At 47.4% G+C, this 20,223-nt stretch overlaps 1 protein-coding gene across 1 annotated transcript in view; it reads left to right on the top strand.

The window, feature by feature from the left end:
- The window catches only part of LOC123587446 (SV2 related protein), a 78,954-nt gene that overhangs the window by 39,516 nt on the left and 19,215 nt on the right, over positions 1 to 20,223 (top strand). Inside the window, exons 6-9 of the mRNA XM_045457209.1 lie at positions 1,975 to 2,099; positions 16,539 to 16,602; positions 18,391 to 18,516; positions 19,222 to 19,350. Of these exons, the coding sequence (XP_045313165.1) occupies positions 1,975 to 2,099; positions 16,539 to 16,602; positions 18,391 to 18,516; positions 19,222 to 19,350 (444 nt within the window). The remainder of the gene's footprint in view (positions 1 to 1,974; positions 2,100 to 16,538; positions 16,603 to 18,390; positions 18,517 to 19,221; positions 19,351 to 20,223) is intronic.

The following is a 20,223-nucleotide window of genomic DNA, read 5'->3' as shown; positions in this document are numbered from 1 at the left end:
CCCTGTCCATTTTAATTTTAAAGCTAAAACCACTGTGCTTCACGCTTTCCCCCAGGGGGACAGGAGAGGGAACTCAAACCTGGGTCTGGGTGAAGTGCTACAGAAAGAGACCTGCCTGGACCCCATGTTGCGGGTCTAAAATCCACGTAAAATTCGCATTCGACTCCACAACGCCTTCGGTGTTGGTGTGATATAAAAATCCTATTTTAGGGGCACCTGGGTGGCTCAGTCGGTTAAGCGCCTTTGGCTCAGGTCACGATCTCACGTCCTTGAGTTCGAGCCCCACGTGGGGCTTGGCACTGACAGTGTGGAACCTGCTTGGGATTCTCTCTCCCCCTCTCTGTGCCCCTCCCTCACTTTCTCTCTTCCTCTCTCTCTCTCTCTTTCTCTCAAAAATAAATAAATATTTTTTAAAAATTAAAATCCCATTTTAAGTTGAATTCATCCTTAATTTTTTCTCAGTCTCTAAGAGTAACATTCCCAGCAGATGCACTGTTTGTCTTACAGCATTGTGTGCCTAGGTTCTCAACCCCATCAAATACAATGTCCCTTTTACTCAGAAAGTGTTATAGGGGCACCTGGGTGGCTCAGTTGGTTCTGAGGCTGTTCATGAGTTCTAGCCTCACACTGGGATTGCTGCTGTCGGTGCAGATCCTGCTTCAGAACCTCTGTCCCCCTCTCTCTCTGCCCCTCCCCCCCCTCTCAAAACTAAACATTTAAGAAACTCTTAATAAAAAAAGAAAATGTTATAAAAACTTTTAATAATGCCCCTTAATTATCCAGAAATAATTTCAGAAATAAAATAGCCACTCACATAATCTTGAAAAAGAAATCGTGTATAAAAATACTAAAAGATAGGGGCGCCTGGGTGGTGCAGTCGGTTAAGCGTCCGACTTCAGCCAGGTCACGATCTCGCGGTCCGTGAGTTCGAGCCCCGCGTCGGGCTCTGGGCTGATGGCTCAGAGCCTGGAGCCTGTTTCCGATTCTGTGTCTCCCTCTCTCTCTCTGCCCCTCCCCCGTTCATGCTCTGTCTCTCTCTGTCCCAAAAATAAATAAAAAAACGTTGAAAAAATTTTAAAAAAAAATATTAAAAGATAAAAGAAATCAGGTATAATTCCCCAGCTGCGACAGGAGAGAGAATTTGTTTAAAGGCAGCAAGTAATTAAATCGGATTTATTGTCACAATGGAAAGGTGCACGTACGGCTGCCTAGGTAATAAAAGGAAGTGGTTAACATTTGTCCCTGGTTATAAATAAGCTTGTGTGTAATTGAATTTTGTTGCTGCTTTTCTCTTTATATTTGACATTTTGAAATAGGTTTAGATGGGTCTATTCATAGATACACATAGAAACCCAGTGAATGCAGACGGATACTGAAGTGTTCTCTCAGTGACTCAAATACCATATGGAGCGTTGCCATGGACAACTCGGCTTTCTGAAATGATGAACAATTGTGTAAAGTTCCAGATACAGCCACATACCGACTTCCTTTGATTTACCTAGAAGCCTCATTCCTGCAAAATTAAGTGTGTGTGCAAACTCTGTCCTCCCCCCCCCCCCCCATCTTATTTATATATAAAATACAGTGACGGTCAAGGTGAAGATAATGGTAGTTTTCACCTGTGTGACGGTCAGGTCGAAAATTCAGCTTGGGACGGTGCAGGATACAGGACCGGAGGCACGGAGTCTCAGGCACAGGGGCGGGGGGGGGGGGGGGGGGGGAGGGGACATCTAACGTCTCAGGGCCGTGTACATCAAATGCCGATCATTGAGACAACCGAGAATGTCCCACAGTTTCCCCACACATGCCCCCCCCCCCCCGGGGTTGGCCCCATCGCACAGAAAACCCCTTGGATCTCCCGGTTGTGTGGGTTACCCTTTAGCATGACATCATTGATGGCTTTTAACATGCTCGGGGCCGCGTGACCTGGAGGTACGGAGCAGCCCTGTGACTTGGTGTCTTTCTTCCCCACAGGGGCTGAAGATCAGCGTGCTCTGGACCCTGTACTACGGCGTCCTCAGTGCTTTCGCCCCCGTGTACAGCTGGATCCTGGTGCTCCGGGGCCTGGTGGGCTTCGGGATCGGAGGGGTCCCCCAGTCGTAAGTAAATACCCAGCTCTGGCCAGCCAGCCGGGCAGCCAGTCAACTACGTTCATGGCCTCAGAGGGGCACAGAGATGGCGCACTAGGGCTTCTGGTGTCAAGGAGGCGTGACGTAGCCAGAGAATTACCATTATTAGTATGGTGATGATTGACAATATAAAAGCAACACACGAGGGGCGCCTGGCTGGCTCAGTTGCTGGGCCGCGAGACTCTTGATCTCGGGGTTGTAAGTTTGAGTCGCGTACTGGGTGTAGCGAGTACTTCAAAATAAGATTAAAAAAAAAAAAAAACGAAGAAGAACACGGCAGCGGGAAAGTCGTAAATGTGAAATAATAGTAAAAACAAGAGATCTAGCATTGCTTGGGCATTTCTCTTGGACGCATCACAACAGCCCCAGGAGAGGTATGCTATCAAGTGATTGCAGGCTCCGTTTTTATAGTTGAAACCAAGACTCAGGGGGTGAAATCATTTGCCCAAGTCATGTGGCACGTGGTGGAGCTAAGACCCCGAGTCTGTCTGCCTACACCGCCCGTGCTCTTAACCATCACGCATGAGGCCCCCTTCCGCGCTTCCAACCGAAGCACGAGGTGGGGAGCTGGGCCTAACCATGTGTGAATTGAGTGTTGTTTGGTTGGTGCTGTGGTTAAGGTAGTGAGAGTAGTCACAGTTGTAGGAAAAGTCCCTCTCCCCTGGGAGATTGGCAGACGATGGCCTGTGGGCTACATCTGACCTGCCGACTGCTTTTATAAATAAAGTTTTATTGGGACACAGCCACACCCGTCATTTGCATATCACCTGTGCCCATTTTCCCATACAGCAACAAAGTTATCTCTGCAGAGACAGTATTTGCTATCTGACCCTTTATAGACAACGTACGTTGACCCCAACCTAAACGATGATAATGGCCAAAATTTACCGTTTACTAAGTGGTAGGTGCTATTCTAAACGGTTTACCATATTATCTCATTTAATTCCGTCAAATCTCTTGGGTAAATTCTATTATTTTTTGTTTTTTTATTTATTTTGAGAGAGAGAGCTCAAGCGTGCATGCACACACACTAGTAGGGAAGGGGCAGAGAGAGAGGGAGAGAGAAAATCTTTGGGTTTTTAAAATTTTTAAATGTTTTATCTATTTTTGAGAGAGAGAGACAGAGCACGAGTGGGGGAGGGACAAAGAGAGAGAAGGGGAGACACAGAATTGGAAGCAGGCTCCAGGCTCCGAGCTGTCAGCACGGAGCCCGACGCGGGGTTCGAACTCACGGACCGTGAGATCATGACCTGAGCCGACATCAAGCGTGAGTGGCTCAACCGACTGAGCTGCCCAGGCACCCTGGTGAATTGTATTATTCATCCCATTTTACAGATTTTTACAGATTTTACTGAACCAAAGAGAGGTAGAGTGATTTACCCCAGGTGACACAGGCAGGAAGAGGCAGGGCCAGAGTCTGGACTCAGTTCCTCTAACTCCAGAGCCTGGGCTCTAACCATTGCATTGTACTGCCTTTCGATTAAGGATGCAACCATAAAAGACTCTTAAATACAGAGAACAAACTGAGGGTTGCTGGAGGGACGGTGGGGAGAGGGATGGGTTAAATGGGTGATGGGCATTAAGGAGGGCACTTTTTGGGTTGAGCACTGGGTGTCGTATGTAAGTGATGAATCATTGGGTTCTACTTGTGAAACCAAGGCTACACTGTATGTTAACTAACTTGAATTTAAATTTAAAAAAATTATTTTTTTTGAAATACCCAGAGGCAGATTGGGGAAGATACAGGATATTTCATAGGAAGGGATCTGAAGGAAAAGAGGAAGCCGTACCTGAGTCTGAGGAAGGCTAATTCCTTGGAAGGCCCATTCTGGTTAGCAAGTTGGGGTGAGATATGTAAGAATTGAAAGCTGCGGTTGGACAGGTAGACCAGGGCAAGTTTGCTAAAAGTCTTGAATGCCAGGCCAAAGGGCTTGTCTACAGGCAGTGGGGAGCCACTGAGAGTTCTTGAGCAGGGGGGGCACTTTGGAAATGTTAATCTGGCAATGGTGGGTAGGATGGGTTGGAGGTAAAGAATGATAATTCCTGTTGCAATAACTTAGGGAAATTTCACACAGGACCAGTTCATTCCATTCATTCAACCAATATTTCTTGAGCACCTACTATGGCACCGGCCTGTACTAGATGCTGGGGATACAGCAGTGAGCGAGACAGACACGGTCCCTGTTACAAGTGGGGATCCCGGAGAACAGAATGTGAGATGGAGAGTAGTGTGCACGTGGTTACTGAGACCGGCACCTGCAGGGGAGTGAGAAAACCGTGAGTGAGCAGAGGGAGGAGTTGAGTACAGCTGATCCTGCAGGAGTTCCAGAGCCAGGGTGGCTCCTTAGAGTTTCCCAGATTGAGGCTTCGGGGCTGGACCTCTGCCCCCTCATATCAGCTACGTTGGACGTGGGCTGCTCTCAAGGAGGGAGCACGATCTTGGGCAAGGCAGCTACTTTGGGCTAAGGTAATTCCTGCAAGGGACTCAATTCTGAGCTCTTAGCAGGTAACATTTCTGGTCATTCCAGGGGATTGTGTGTGGCAGTCCAGAAGGGGGAGCCTAGGTGGTCACATCACAGCATCCACGACAGTCCACCCCTTGCACCTATTAGATCCACTTGCTGCATATAATTTCACCCCATCTGGGAACAGTTTCTCCAGGATTCTGGTTGGTCTTTTCCCTGAAAAGATCATGTCCCATGGCTGGTGGGACAACCTACCGTCATCTGCTATCGCTGCTGGCCTCCAACTGAGGCCGAGTGTCTCCCTCTCCCGCTACTCGTTGCAGGTTCCCCTCGCCTTGGGCCAGCACTTCTGCTGATCGAGATGGTTTCCCTGGCAGAGTGGTCCAGACCCTATGCCTGAGTCACCGTGCCCGACCCAGGCCGTAGCTGCTGCCTGTCCATTGAATATCAAAATCGGGCAGGGGATTACCAAGAGATGTCCAGTGTATCGCCTGGGTGCCCCATCAGATAACAGTAGCCATACCACCTCCCGATGCCCCATTGCTCAGGCAGAATGCTGACTCTCTTTCTTGACACAAGGAATCCAAAGTTACTAGGTGGCAGACATTGCTTGAAGTCTGACGGGGTTCTTGTGGTGTCCCCCAGCGGGTGAAGCATGCCCTCTCTGGGAACCAGGACCTCTAAACCCACAGGTAGGGGAAGTACAAATTCCTCCTTCAACCCTTTGAGTTCAGAACGATGTATCCTTTCTGCATAGCACCATGCGATGGGCATTGATTTAAGGTTGTGTTGTGTCCTGGAAGACAGTAACCTATCCTCACCGGGCATCATCTCCAAGCCGATGCCTCCGTGGCACCTTCAAGAGGCTCTTCCATCCCTCTCTCAGGCCACCACCTTCAAGGTGGCACAAGATATGACAGGACCCGTGGATTCCATGGTCATATACCTGCTGCTATATCTTCTTTGATATGTATCAGCTTCCTAGGTCTCAAGCACTATTACGTGGGATTCTGTGTCAATGAGTCAAATACCCCGAAAGCCCTCAGATAATGGTGCTGGCAGGAGAGGCAAGCCAATACCCAGAATATGTGCCAGTTCCAGTCAGGATGAGTCACTGCTCCTTCCAAAATGGGAGATGTCCAATATAACTAACTTTTATGTTGTGACATGGGATGGTTCCACCCTGGGGGCTCTGCGTTGGTCTCTGCTGCTGGCCGACTGGCTCTTCAGCCGCCAAACTAGCAAGATTGGCTTTGGTGCGTGAGGGTGTGGCCATTGCCTCTGGTGGGTTAACAGTTCACTGGTTGACTCCTTGGGCCCGTTGAGTATCACGATGGGGGACGGCTGGGAGAGGGGCTCTAGAAGGGTCGTGCTAACACTGAGGTAGAACGGCTTAGGTCCTGGTCACCAGATTCGCATCCTGACTCTGCCGTGATAGCCGTGTGCCCCTAGGCGAGTCACTAGACCTTTCTCCGCCTCAACTTCTTCATCTCTCAGATGAGGATGATAGCATACCTACCTCACGGGGGTCACTTAGAATATTAAATGACAACACACGTGAAGTGCCCGGGACAGTGCCCAGCAGAGCACTTAGTGAATGGCAGCATGTGTCTGGTCTGCCAAAGACTTTGGTGAGAAGCTCAGGTGTCCGCGTGATGGATGTTGGACTCATTGGGTACTTATGGAAAGAATAAATGGGGACAGAAGATGTGACCACATGGGATTTAGCCTGGGAGCTAATCCCCAGACTCTTTCTGCCACTTCGTGGCTGGAAGGGCAGTGAGTGGCTCTCAGTTCTCAGCCCTTCCCTCCCTATTCATTATCGATCCCTCCAGGGCTCTGCAGAGTAGGCATTTGACATACACTCCTGGACCTCGGATGGGTTTCAAAGCCACTAGAACTTGAGGCAGAAACCATTAAGCCAAGCCCATAAATCTGGGCTGGCAGGGGCTTGTGGCCGATGTCCTCCACATCTGGACCAACCCCAGGACTTTCTGCGGACGCAGCCACTGCCCCATTCATGAGCCATTCATTGACTAAGGAACAGTTTTCCCCCAGTGGCTGGAAGGAACGCACTCACACAGGTACACATTAAATTCCTTTCTCAGGGATGCTCAGGTGGATGATGGCAGAACCAGTCTCCAAATGGCTACCCGGACTTTCTTCCCATCAGAGGGGAGGGAAAGGAGCTAAGTATTCAGAACGTGGTTCTTGTTTGGAGTGGTGGGGTGAGAGGCGCCATTTTCCTCCTTCTCCTTCTCCACGTTTTCTGGAAGTGTCACAAAAGGCGTGAGAAATAGAATAGATCCTTAACAGTGCTGGAAAGCAAGAAAAGGGTGCCATCAGCCGACCAGACATTTTGAGGAGCCTCTGGAAGACTGTAGGCAGACAGGATTCCAATGGCAGAGTAACTAGCAGAGAGAAAAATCACCTCCTAAAAATGCAAAGGGGAGAGATCTTCAGGGAGAGAGGACAGGACACCAGGGGATAAAATTAAGGACACAGAGCAGCTGGGCCTTTACCCCTTACCCTTATGTCGTGGGGGTCCTCAGATTGCCTGGCTGCTCCCGACCCCCACCCCCCAAATGTCACGCCTCCCGTTTAGCTGTTCATTTACTTAATGCGACCACAGCCCTTCTGTTTGTTTCTTGAGCTATGACTACTTCCCAAACTCCAGACCATGTGCTTTTGATCCACATGACCATTTTAAAACTCACAGAACTTCAAAGCATAGATATTGTTATCCCCATTGTGCAGATAAGAAAACTAGGGCTTTGAAAAAACTGAGTAACATGGGGCACCTGGGTGGCTCAGTCAGTTAAGCATCCGACTCTGGATTTAGGCTCAAGTCATGATCTCAAGGTTTGTGAGCCCCAGCCCCACGTTGGGCTCTGTGCAAACGGCCCGGAGCCTGCTTGGGATTCTCTGTCTGTCTGCTCCTCTCCTGCACGCTGGCTCTCTCTCTCTCTCTTTCGAAATAAATAAGTAAAACTTTAAAAGATGATGAAGTAACCTGCCCAAGGTCACATAGCTAACAAATGGCAGGGCTCGTATTTAAACATCCCTTTTGACACTGCGAATATATTCTCCTAAATACTCCACTCCATGGCTCTTTGGGACATGAGGGGAGCAAAGAAAAAACAGAAACAAAATGACAGAAGAAATATTTAGTCACCCAAGAGAGCCATTGGCTTCCCAGCACCTTGGTTCTATCCATTTACATAAAAACAATCATGCCTTAATTATGCGATGCTCTTAAGTAGTTCTAAAAATGTCTCCCTTAAGTTCATTATTTGGAAACATTTAGTTGAAGATTTTTTTCTTAGTTGAAGATTATTTTCAGTGTTCATTTATTTATTTGGAGAGAGAGAGAAAGAGCGAGCAAATGCAAGCAGGGAAGGGCCAGAGACAGAGAGAGGGAGAGAGAGAATCCCAAGCAGGCACCCGACTCGGGGCTCGATCCCACGAACCGTGAGGTCATGACCGGAGCCAAAATCAAGAGTCAGATGCTTCATCACCTGGGCCACCCAGGCGCCGCCTCGTTGAAGATATTTTTACGTAATTCAGTGTAACTCAGAGTTTCCCATCGCTTAGGCTTTGCACCACCTCGCAAAACAAATGGGTAAGATTTTGCTGTGTAATTTTTAAAAATTCAACAAGCAGAAGTCCCTACAACGAATTATTAGTGTAAATACAAATGATATTATTTGAGACTAAAAAATTGTTGTTCTTTCGGTTTTAGTGAGGTATAATTGGCATCCAGCACTATATATATATTCAAGGCTTACACTATAATGCCTTGACTTACATATCTTGCAAAATGATCACCTCAATACGTTTAATTAACATCCATCATCTTATCTGCAGACTATATTATTAATAAAGAGCCCATCCCTCTGCCCTGATGTGTGTTTTTTGTATGCTTCCTTCTTTCCTTCTTTTTATTTTTATAATTAAAAAAAAATTTAATGTTTATTTATTTTGAGAGAGAGTGTGAGCGAGGGAACGGCAGAGAGAGAGGGAGAGAGAGAATCCCAAGCAGGTGCCCCACTGTCAGCACAGAGCTGGAAAAAGTACTCGGGCTCACAAACCGCGAGATCATGACCTGAGCCAAAATCAAGAGTCAGATGCTTAATCTACTGAGCTACCCAGGAGCCCCTAATTTGTTTTAAATTTTATAGTCCCCAACCCGGGGCTTGAACTCACAACTCCAAGATCAAGAGTCACATGCTCTACCGACTGAGCCAGCCAGGCTCCCCCTCTCTCTTTTTCTTCTTTCTTTTATTCCTTCCCCCAAGGTAAGCATTTATGTTGGTCCTTGGAGATAATGTTACTGTTGTAACATTAATAACGACAATGATGATGGGACGCCTGCGTGGCTCAGTCGGTTGAGCGTCCGACTTCGGCTCAGGTCATATCTCACGGTTCGTGAGTTCGAGCCCCGCATCTGGCTCTGTGCTGACAGCTCAGAGCCTGGAGCCTGCTTCGGATTCTGTGTCTCCCCCTCTCTCTGCTCCTCCCCTGCTTGCACTCTGTCTCCCTCTCTGTCCCTCTCTGCCACTCTCTCTTTCTCTCAAAAATAAACATTTAAAAAACATTTTCTTAAATGATAATGATGATCATAGTAACGTCCACTGAGTGTTTACCAAGGGCAAGGGACAGATGAGAAAACAGGCTTGGAGATCGAGATCACAAGTGACGTGTTTAAGGCTAAATGGCTATTGAGGGGAGTATGAAGTTACTTCTTGCTTTGTAACAGACCACCCCAACATTTGTGGCTTAACGACAGTTTACTGAGCTCAGGGTTCTGCAGCTGGGCAGTTGGGTTGTTCAGGGCTCGGTGGGGCTCCCTCATGTGTGTCTAGCCAACTGGTGAATTGGATGGGGGCTGGCCAGGCTAGCATGGCCACAGCTGATTCATCGACGCTCCACAAGTCTCTCAAACTCCGGCTGGCCAGCCCAGGCAGCTGGTCACGTGGTCACGTGGCACCCGGGTAGGGGTCCGAGTGAGGATGCAAAAGCCGTAAAGCGTCTTGAGGCCCAAGGCACAAGATCACTTCTGCAACGTCCTATTGATCAAGAGCGAGTCTCAACGCCCAGATTCAAGGGATGAGGAAACAGACTTTGCATGGAGGTGATCTGCAAGGGAGCAAGACACAGGGAGGGAAAAGAGCGGGGGGGGGGGGGCGCCTCGTGCAAACCATCTGCCGCATGGAGAAACTGGGTTCAAATCCAGGCCCATCTAATGCCAAAGCTCTCAGAAGATGCTGATAAATCATTAATGTCCACTGGGTCCGTGATAGTGATTTGGAGATGATTCTGGAGAGGTAGAACTCGAGGTTCAGAGAAGTTTCTATTCCCTTTAATTAAGACTGGAGGGGGTGTCTGGGGGGGTGCTCAGTCGGTTAAGCGTCCGACTTCGGCTCAGGTCATGATCTCACAGTCCGTGAGTTCAAGCTCCACGTTGGGCTCTGTGCTGACAGCTCGGAGCCTGGAGCCTGCTTCGGATTCTGTGTCTCCCTCTCTCTCTGCCCCTCCCCACCCCCGCTCATGCTCTGTCTCTCTCTGTCTCTCAAAAATAAATCTTAAAAAAATTTTTTTTAAATGATCATTGCCACTAATTGCAAAATACACAGAAAATATATGGAAGAGACAGGCTGGCCCCAGGGTAGAACGTTTATTATTTCCAGCAGAGGGTGCTGTGTTATTTCGGTAGAAATGCCACTTAGCTAGGAGAATGAGCTGGACACCTGCCTTAACTGGCACCCTGCTTGTGTGTTAGCTGCTCTTCAAGATTAATACTCCAGGTCGCTGCCCATCTGTTCCACCTTGCAAGGTCTCCGGAAGATTCTTCAGATTCTCGTCTAGGTGGAACTTGAACAAACCCACCCTTAGCACTGCGGTTTCTCTTTAAGACCAAGCAGAAACGGCAAAGGGAGATCACAGGTCCCTTCTTTCCAAGCACGTGATCCAAATGGTAAGTCTCTAACTGCCAAGGGCTATACATTCTGAGGATTTTCGGTGGGAATTTTTTTCACGCCACCGTCAACTGCTTCTTGGCATTGCTGCTTTCACTGCTCGTTCTTTTATTTTTCAGTGTGATTGTAATAATCCCTACACTTGGGATGGAGGTCAAACAGCTCATTTTCATCATGAACCACTATAAATAATGGCCAAATGGGGAGCACGACAATTACAGGAAAAGAGGTTTCTTGTGCCATACGAGGCAAAGACAAGAAATTGAAAACGATCAGAGCATTAATCAACAGGGTTGCCGCTGTTTAAAAATAATGCAGTAGACCCGCGAATATTAACATGGGAAGGCTTCCCAAATGTCTTATTGAAAGCAGATCCTGACACAGAGAAGCTAGAGCAAATAGTTTACTCTGGGAGATTCTGCAACCCACGTCTCCAGATTGTCCCGTTTAAGGGAGAGGGAAACGTCATTTGTTGAGAGTTGCCCCTGGGAAGTTTAAATTCCTTGGCAAACTAGACTCCTCGTCTGCCACTGAGGTTGGCAGAGCAAGCCTTAATAACCAGAGAGGGGCGCCTGGAACAGTCATCTGAGCGTCCGCCTTCCACTCAGGTCATGATCTCACTGCTTGTGGGTTCGAGCCCCGCGTCAGGCTCTGTGCTGACAGCTCAGAGCCTGGAGCCTCTGCCCCTCCCCTGCTCATGCTCTCTCTCTCTCTCTCTCTCTCTCTCTCTCTCTCTCTCTCTCACATATAAAATAAAACATGAAAAAAAACTTTTTTTAAATAACCAAAGAAAGCACTCAGCATAGAGTTGCAGGAAGTGGCAGGTGGAAAACTGTATTGACAAGGAAGTTGGAAAAGTCGGGCATTTGTATGGGTTGAACTTGGACAGTATGCTGCATGTGGGAAGGAAGGAAGGAGGAAAGAGGAAGGAAGGAAGGGGAGAAAGGAAGTAGGGAGGACAGAAAGGAAGGACAGGAGGGAGAGAGGAAGGGAGGAAGAGGGAAGGAAAGGAAGGGAAGAAAAAAAGATAACATTGCTTGCATTTATTTATTTAACTAGAGAAGGGGCTGGAAGTTTGCAAAGCAGGCTCCCGGTAGTTATGGCTTCGGGGGGAATGGAAGGGAAGTAGGGGCAATGGGGAAGAGGAGGAGGCATCATCTACTCTGTATACTTGTGTGTTGCTAACTTGTCTTAAACGAAAATGCATTCGTGAGGTGCTGCTGCTTCAACTAAAAAAATGTAAAAAGAAATAAAAAGACTCTGTGCTTATAGCTTCATGATAAGAAGAAATCCTTGACATCGAAGGACAGGAATAGCTCTGCCCCCTGGAACATGCCACGACACAGTTTCACAGTTAGTTGTTGAACGTTCCTGTGATGGAGGAAAGGTGAACATGCTTCTCGCTTTATTAGTAGTATTTATTATTATTATTATCGATTTTTTTTTTGAACAATGTAAGCACACCGTACGGAGAAGAGCATGATGTGTCCAAGAAATCATCCGTGGTAACCGCTGTGACCTCTGCAACCACTAGAATCTGGGTCCCCGTTCTCAGAGCTGAGTTAAATGAGATTCCTGATGGTTTTTGCTGAGCGAGGTACTTGTGGGCATATACACTAGAACGAGTTTGGGGGGGACCACTCTGGCAATATATATCAAAAGCCTTCAAAATACGCATAGGCTTTTTTTTTTTTTTCAACGTTTATTTATTTTTTTGGGGACAGAGAGAGACAGAGCATGAACGGGGGAGGGGCAGAGAGAGAGGGAGACAGAGAATCGGAAACAGGCTCCAAGAATCGGAAACAGGCTCCAGGTTCTGAGCCATCAGCCCAGAGCCCGACGCGGGGCTCGAACTCACGGACCGTGAGATCGTGACCTGGCTGAAGTCGGACGCTTAACCGACTGCGCCACCCAGGCGCCCCAAAATACGCATAGGCTTTGACACAAATTCTATTTAGCACGGGCCTAGCCTAAGGAAACCACGTGCAGACCAAAATGTCTTCAGCCTGACGACGTTCACTGAAGTGTCGTTTATCGTCGTGAAACCATCCAAATGAGGAAGTGGTTGGTGGGCTAGAAGCTATAGACAGATGTGGGTGAGAATTTTGGCTCTCCTACTTACTGACTTACTAGCTGCGTGATCCTGGTCAACTAACAATTTATCTAACGTAGATAGATCTGGAAATGAAAATGAGAATCAAAAGTACACACACACAGGGACACCCGGGTGGCTCGGTTGGTTAAGCTGCCGACTCTTGATTTCGGCTCAGGTCATGGTCTCGCGCTTTGTGGGCTCGAGCCCCGCATCGGGCTCTGCGCTGGCAGCGTGGAACCTGCTTGCGATTTTCTCTCTTTCCCTCTCTCTCTGCCCCTCCCTGCCTCTCTCTCTCTCTCTCAAAATAAATAAATAAGCTTTTTAAAACTTAAAAAAAAATACGTACACACATACAGAGGATTATAATTATCTACCCCATTTATTTGAGATGCTTACTGAGATAATTCATGTAAAACATCTAGAAGAATACTTGGCATGTAGTAGGTCCTCAATAAAAGGTAGCTATTATCAAGAAAATATATGGTTCAGGGGCGCCTGGGTGGCTCAGTCGGTTAAGCGACATTGGCTCAGGTCGTGATCTCACGGTTGGTGGGTTCGAGCCCCACGTAGGGCTCTGTGCTGACAGCTCAGAGCCTGGAGCCTGCTTCGGATTCTGTGTCTTTCTCTCTCTCTCTGACCCTCCCCCATTCACACTCTGTCTCTCTGCATCTCTCAAAAATGAATAAACGTTAAAAAAAAATGTAAAAAAAAAGAAACGTATGGTTCATGCATGTGATGGAATATATGTGTGTAAGAGGGTTTTAAGTGGTATGGTAATGCTATTTATAAATCAATGAAAAGTAAGGTTTAAAATTCTTTTTTTATTTTTTTATTAAAAATTTTTTTAACATTTATTTTTGAGAGACAGAGTGAGACAGAGCACCAGCAGGGACGGGCAGAGAGAGAGGGGGACACAGAACCCGAAGCAGGCTCCAGGCTCTGGCTGTCAGCACAGATCCCTACATGGGTCTCAAACTCACTGACCGGGCGATCATGACCTGAGCTGAAGTCGGATGCTTAACTGACTGAGCCAGCCAGGTGCCCTAGGTTCAAAATTCTTGAGTATGATCTTAGCTAGAGAGAGAGATTGAGAAAGAGGGATAAAGACAGAAGATCAAGACAGAGAGAATATACTAGAATACTTATACTGTGAAATGAACTAGATGACATTGCCTTTTCTTCATACTTTTTTCTAAATAGAGTGTATATACCTGAACTACTAAAGCCCTAACCTTTCCTCTGAGGCTCCTAAGAATTCTTCCTTCTCTGGACAGAGGTGTCCTTTTATCATTATTCTGAGAAGGACTTCTACTGGCGATAGAACTGTTCCTAAATCTCAATGGTATTGCTAAGACCAACTTTCAAAATGTTAGATGTTATGCAGGGAAGGACGTCATTCGTAGCAGCAGAGGTTCCATAGAAGCAGAGGTTAGTCAGAGATTCTTGTATAAGTGATTTATTTAAGGAATGCTCTTGGAAGCCCGTAAAACCGTGAAAGAGGCAATAATGTTGAAAGGAAGAAGTTAAGCAAAAGTATGGTTTCTGGTGACGTCGAGACTCGGGCTGATCCCACAGGAAACTCAGGAGTGTTCTTTGTTCCACAAGGTCTGTCCTACCTTGATGCAATGGAACGGGACTTTTGTAAGCACATACCAGTCTGTCCTGGGGAGAAGGGTTGTAACTCCTAGACACTTCTCTGGTGAGGCAGCCACAGTTGCTCAAGAGCAATCCCAGAAGACGGTTGCAGCATTAGCAGCAGCAGCTGGGAGTTGGACATGAACTAGTAAAGGGGCATCCCAGGAGACCTGGATGGGTCACCAGCATCCATCTGCCTCAAAAGGGTTAATGGAAATGAGCCTCTCTCTCCCCGGCCTCCCTTATGAGGAGCCAGAAGAGTCACATGACGCTATCTAGTAGCTCCGATGCTTGACTTAGGTGGGAGATGTGGGGAAAGAAAGCCTGCTCTTCCTAACAAGTTGGAAGGCAGCATGGGGAAGTCGTTTAGAAGTTTCCTTCTCTTCCCAGCGTGGCCGGCGGCTGAGGAAGTGGAAGGCAGAGGAAGGGGCACGAATGTAGTAGATGGAGGGGTCGATGCAGTTAGGACGTTCGTTACATTCAGCAAACCAATAAGTTGATTGAGCAAATAAGAAATATATTGAGGAGAATGAGGCCCCCGTGTCTCAATGTCGGAGAAGGGAATTATAAACATGGAAACCCAGGAGGGTTAGAAAGAACCCTAACCTTCTGGTTGGACTGGAATCGAAAGTATCAGTAAGAACTCGTTTTTTAAGAATATATATACACAGATAGATATAGAAACATGTGGGTGTATGGAGCGCATGTGGACAGAGAGAAATGGAGAGACCAAGATAGATGATAGAGAGACAGATCTCTTAGCTGCATCCACTGAGAAGGCCTAGAAGCAACGACAGCCCAGCAGCAATGAGCACACTGACATCAGTATTTGGTTTCTAAATACCGTCTTCTACCAAAAGGAACCAGAACCTCTTAGAAAAATGGCTGACGCCGTGGCTGGGACCAGGAAAACACCCCATGAGTTTGGACATCTTGTTGTGCCAGAAAGTAAAGAAGAGTTCAAGGAATGATGGAGGCATGGAAAAGAGACATAAGGATTGGTTTAAACGGTCTTCCAACGAGGGGCACCTGGGTGTCTCAATTGGTTAAGCGTCCAGCTTCGGCTCAAGTCATGATCTCATGGTTTGTGGGTTCGAGCCCCACGTTGGGCTCTGTGCTGCTGGCTGAGAGCCTGGAGCCTTCTTTGGATTCTCTGTCTCCCTCTCTCTCTCTGCCCCTCCGTCGCTGGTGCTCTGCCTCTCTCGCGGTCTCAAAAATAAACATTTTTTTAAAAATTAAAAAAAAAAGTCTTCCAATGGTCAGATCTGGGACAGTTTGAGCATCAGAAGAATAATGGTAGCAGTGGGTTACAACCCACTGAATAAAATAGGAATCTACAAGTTCATACTGATTTGCTGAATGAGTAGGTAGGTAGGTAGATAGATAGATAGATACAGGGGAAAAGGGAAATTCCTCCTTACAGTAGAATATCCATTCTAAATGTAGAAGGAACAATGGAAATTAAAAAAATACCACCTGTTACCATCATAGTAGTGTTGATTCAGGCAGGTATCGTCCATGGGTGGGATACCGAAGCTGATGGGTAGAGGTTCTAGGGAGAACCGGATATTGGCATAATCTCTGAATTTTTCCCCGCAAAGTAATCCCAGATGGAAAAAGGATAACTTTAGGGTGGAGAAATCTGTCAGACACCATCTTGAGCCAGTGATGAAGGTTAATGTCACCAGTGATGAGATGAGTTGACACCATATGGCCCTGATGTGAGGCACTGGAAGGAGCTTAGTATCATTTCTGCGGGGTTCTTGGCCAAGAAAACATGGCCTGAGTCTGGTCACAGGGAGACAGCAGATGGACTTAAGAGGAGGAGCATCCTACAGAATGAAAGGCCTGGACTCTTGAAGACTGTTCAGGACGTGAATAATAGGGAAAAACCCGAATAATGTTCCAGATTGAAGTTGCCCATTGTCGCACTACCCTATTTTCTCCTATATTTGCTGGGTTGTGGGTAGGGCTCTGTGTCGGCAGTTCTAAATTTGAGAATCATGAGGGGAGTGAGTTAATGCAGATGCCAGAACCCCACCCCTGAGAGTCTGTTCCCAAGGGTTTGGGGTGGGGCCTAGGGATCTATGACCTTAGCCGTCATCCTAGGAAATTCCAAAGTAAGTGGTCCACAGACCACCCTCGGAGGAATATTGGCCTAGAAATTCAGAAAGCGGTGGCAGCCCTCTTACTCAGTCCCGACCTTAACTTTCTTCCTGTCTCTCTGCTTTCCCAGGGTGACGCTGTACGCGGAGTTCCTTCCCATGAAGGCCAGAGCTAAGTGTATTTTGCTGATTGAGGTAAGGAGGGTGGTATGGGAAACAGACTCAGTGTGTGGAGACTTGAACGGGTCAATTATGTCAATTCTGACATGGTCTTTTTGCAATACGGATAAACTCTTCAATTGACAAAAAAAAAAAAACAAAAAAAAAAACAATTGATCTCTTAAAAAAATGGCGGCAGGCAGGTGGTATTTCCTTCTTGGACTTCACGTGGCTTTTATCTGAGAGTTGGTGCCGAGAGTTGGTGCGTAAGGGGACCAAAACTCCTGTCCCCCATCCATATCATCACCCTCCACCCCTGTTTGAATCCAGGCTCACCTGTGTCTTGTGTGAGGGGCCACTCCTGTAGCCTAGAGGCTGCCTTAAAACTCCCTCGGTCCAGCTCGTCCCTCCGAGCCTTCTTTCTGCCAAGGTTTTGTGACCCGTTTTCCAATCATGGTTCTGGAAGATCTCAGGGCCAATATGTAGCTGCCCAATGGCCCCTCTACCATGCAGGCAGTAGAGTTTATTTGTCCTTTCGGACACTGATATCCACAGTGACGACTATGATGCCACTCCGACGTCTCTAGTCACCATGACCACGTTGACAATAGTAATCCCATTGACGTCACTGCCCAGCTTACCACCCAGACTGCATCTACCCCTGATCGATAAGGATGGTAGTCATCTGGTCCACACTGGTATGGATGAGTCAGCTATTTAAATATTGAGATGCATTTATGCCAGCAGATCTTGGTCCCTGATTACCCCTCATCGCCTGACACCCTGTCCACTCTTAGGACCCCCTAGAACTTCCCATGATCTAGCATCTGAAGAGTTAACTCCTGGCACAGTCATGGTATATGTGTGTGTGTTGAGAGCAGGGGGTATATGACCGGTGTCAGGTGTCTATCCTGGGTTGGTCCAGTTTGTTAGACACTTTGACTATCACCCCCAGTTGGCAGCAACAGAAATAGACTGTGGTTAAGTTCAGCCAAAGAGGATTTAGGAAGGCTCTCGGAGTCCCCCAGAACTGATGGAGAAGCTGAAGGGCCATGTTTGGCAATGGACAATAGTTGTAGGGCCTGAGCAGGAGACAGCATACTCAACTTAAGATAGTTTGTAGAGGGTTTGATAAAGGGACTATTTCTAAATAGCCCCAGGCCTGAAGTGCCAGTTGCCAGGCAAAGGCAGGAAGTAATTAGCAGCCCAGAGAGAAAGAGAGACAGAGTTGTGTGTCCAGGGCTGTTGGACAGTGCAGGGAGGGAGCCGGAATGCCCCCACATCTCTTTCCTTCCTCCCTCCCTCCCTCCCATGTCCTGTGGGGCTCCCCATTGGCTGTAGCCAGTGGAAAGCCAGAAGACAGGGAGCCTGTGGATGCAGTCCATACAAAAAAAGCAAGGCGGGAAAGGATGGCGAGGCAAACAGAAGATAGTCAGCCCTGCAGGGAAGAGGCAGTTGTGATAAAGGATACTAGGGGCCTCTTGGGCTAGAGAGATGGATGTCAGTAGACAAAAACAATATGTCCATTACCGTATTGACCTCACACGATATTGATGGCATTGATCTCCCTAAACCAGAGCTGCCACATCGTACCCACTCCAGTGGGTACCACGCAAATATGACAGAGTGTGGATGGGCCCCTCAGGAGATGGGCAACATGATGGCCCTGCCCCCAACTATATGAAAAACAGGAAAGATGGCCATTCCGACATGGCTGACCACGAGGACCCTCCCCCGTGTCAGTAGCGTTGTCTGCAATGACCCTGACATTGCTCATGTGTTGGCCACGCTGCTCCCATCGCTGATCCCGTTTTCCCCTGCCAGGTCTTCTGGGCCATCGGGACAGTGTTCGAGGTGATCCTGGCCGTGTTTGTGATGCCCAGCCTGGGCTGGCGCTGGCTGCTCATCCTCTCGGCCGTCCCGTTGCTTCTCTTTGCGGTTCTGTGTTTTGTAGGTATCCTTTAAGAGATGTCAACCTTTACGGGGCACCTGGGCGGCGGCTCAGTCGGTTAAGCATCCCACTTTAGGTCATCATCTCACGGTTTGTGGGTTCTAGCCCCGCATGGCGTTCTGAGATGTTTGGGATTCCCTCTGTCTCTCCCACCTCCTCCCTCGTCCCTAAACGTTCTCCTTCTATCTCTGTCTCAAGATAAATAATAAAAAAAAAAAAAGATCTCAACCTTGGCCACTTGGCTTTCTGCTGTTCAGCCGTTCACTGTGTTTCAGTGGGGAGGAGGTAAAGGAGGACAGTGTCCTGCAGGGATTGTTTGTAAGATGATGTTTTTGGAACTCTGCCAGCCGCACCGATTAATAATAATAATAGCAACAGAAACAACAATCATTGCACGAACCCATTCCAGGTATTGTGCTAAGCGTTTTGTCTGGATTCTCTCACTTAACCCTCTCGACAACCTTTACGAGGTGGGATCTATGGATCTATCGTTATCCCCATTTTGTGGATGAGGAAATGGAGGCACAGAGAGGTCAAGTAATTGCTCAAGGTCGCACAACCAGGATAATCAATGACAGAGCCAGGATTTGAAGCTAGCCCTCTGGCTCCAGAGCCCTAAGCTTAAAGACTCCACACCCCGCTGAGATATGTGGCTGGGACCCCGTGTTCTGTTCCACCCTCATCTGCCACGCCTGTCCCCACAGTGGCTGCCGGAGAGCGCAAGGTATGATGTGCTGTCCGGGAATCAGGAGAAGGCCATCGCCACCTTAAAGAGGATAGCGACAGAAAACGGAGCCCCCATGCCGCTGGGGAAACTCATCATCTCCAGACAGGTCGGTGCCTGGCCCGCTGTCTGTGGCATGTGTGTGTCCGTGCGCCTGGGCGGGAGTGTGTGCGTGGGTGGGGCATGCTCTCTAAGGAGGTGGCAAATTCTGAGACAAGCAAAAAGCGCACAAGCAGACTAATTCCCCAAAAGCCAATTTTCCTGAATTAACTTGCCAGTGTATCTTTTTAACCAAAAAATGTTTCAAGGATCTTTTTGAATATATGTAGCAAATAGGAGTATATTTTTCCTGTGTATATATTAACACATTTATTTCCTCAATATATGCTCTCTATAAATATGTTAATGGATCTATTTCTAAATATATTAACCTATTCCAAAATATAGTCAATAAATACAAACATTCTCAAATACATTCAATAAACCTATTTAATGGGTGTTGTCTTTTCATTCAAGAATATACCAAAAAATATATTTTTATTCATGAGGACGATTCACAGGTAGACTAAGCCACCTAAAACCCATAATCTTTTTTTTAAACATTTAGCATGGTTAAATAAGCAAGCGTTTCTCAAACTGCTAAGAAAAATGTTTTCGTTAAATATACCTAAGAAGAATATTATCACAGTCCTAGAATATACTCTTTAAAAAAAAATTTTTTTAACATTTATTTATTGTTGAGAGACAGAGACAGAGTGTGAGCATGGGAGGAGCAGAGAGAGAGGAGGAGACACAGAATCCAAGCAGGCTCCAGGCTCTGAGCTGTCAGCACAGAGCCCGACGAGGGGCTTGAACTCACGAACTGCGAGATCATGACCTGAGTCTAAGTCAGACGCCCAACCAACTGAGCCACCCAGGCACCCCCTAGAATATACTCTTAAAAAGAACATTGTAGGGGTGCCTGGGTGGCTCTTGGTTTCAG

Source organism: Leopardus geoffroyi, chromosome D3 (genome assembly GCF_018350155.1).
Source record: "Leopardus geoffroyi isolate Oge1 chromosome D3, O.geoffroyi_Oge1_pat1.0, whole genome shotgun sequence".
In the NCBI taxonomy this organism is placed as follows: domain Eukaryota; kingdom Metazoa; phylum Chordata; class Mammalia; order Carnivora; family Felidae; genus Leopardus; species Leopardus geoffroyi.
The sequence above is the reverse complement of the archived record's forward strand: the minus strand, read 5'-3'. Positions and strand labels throughout refer to the sequence as shown.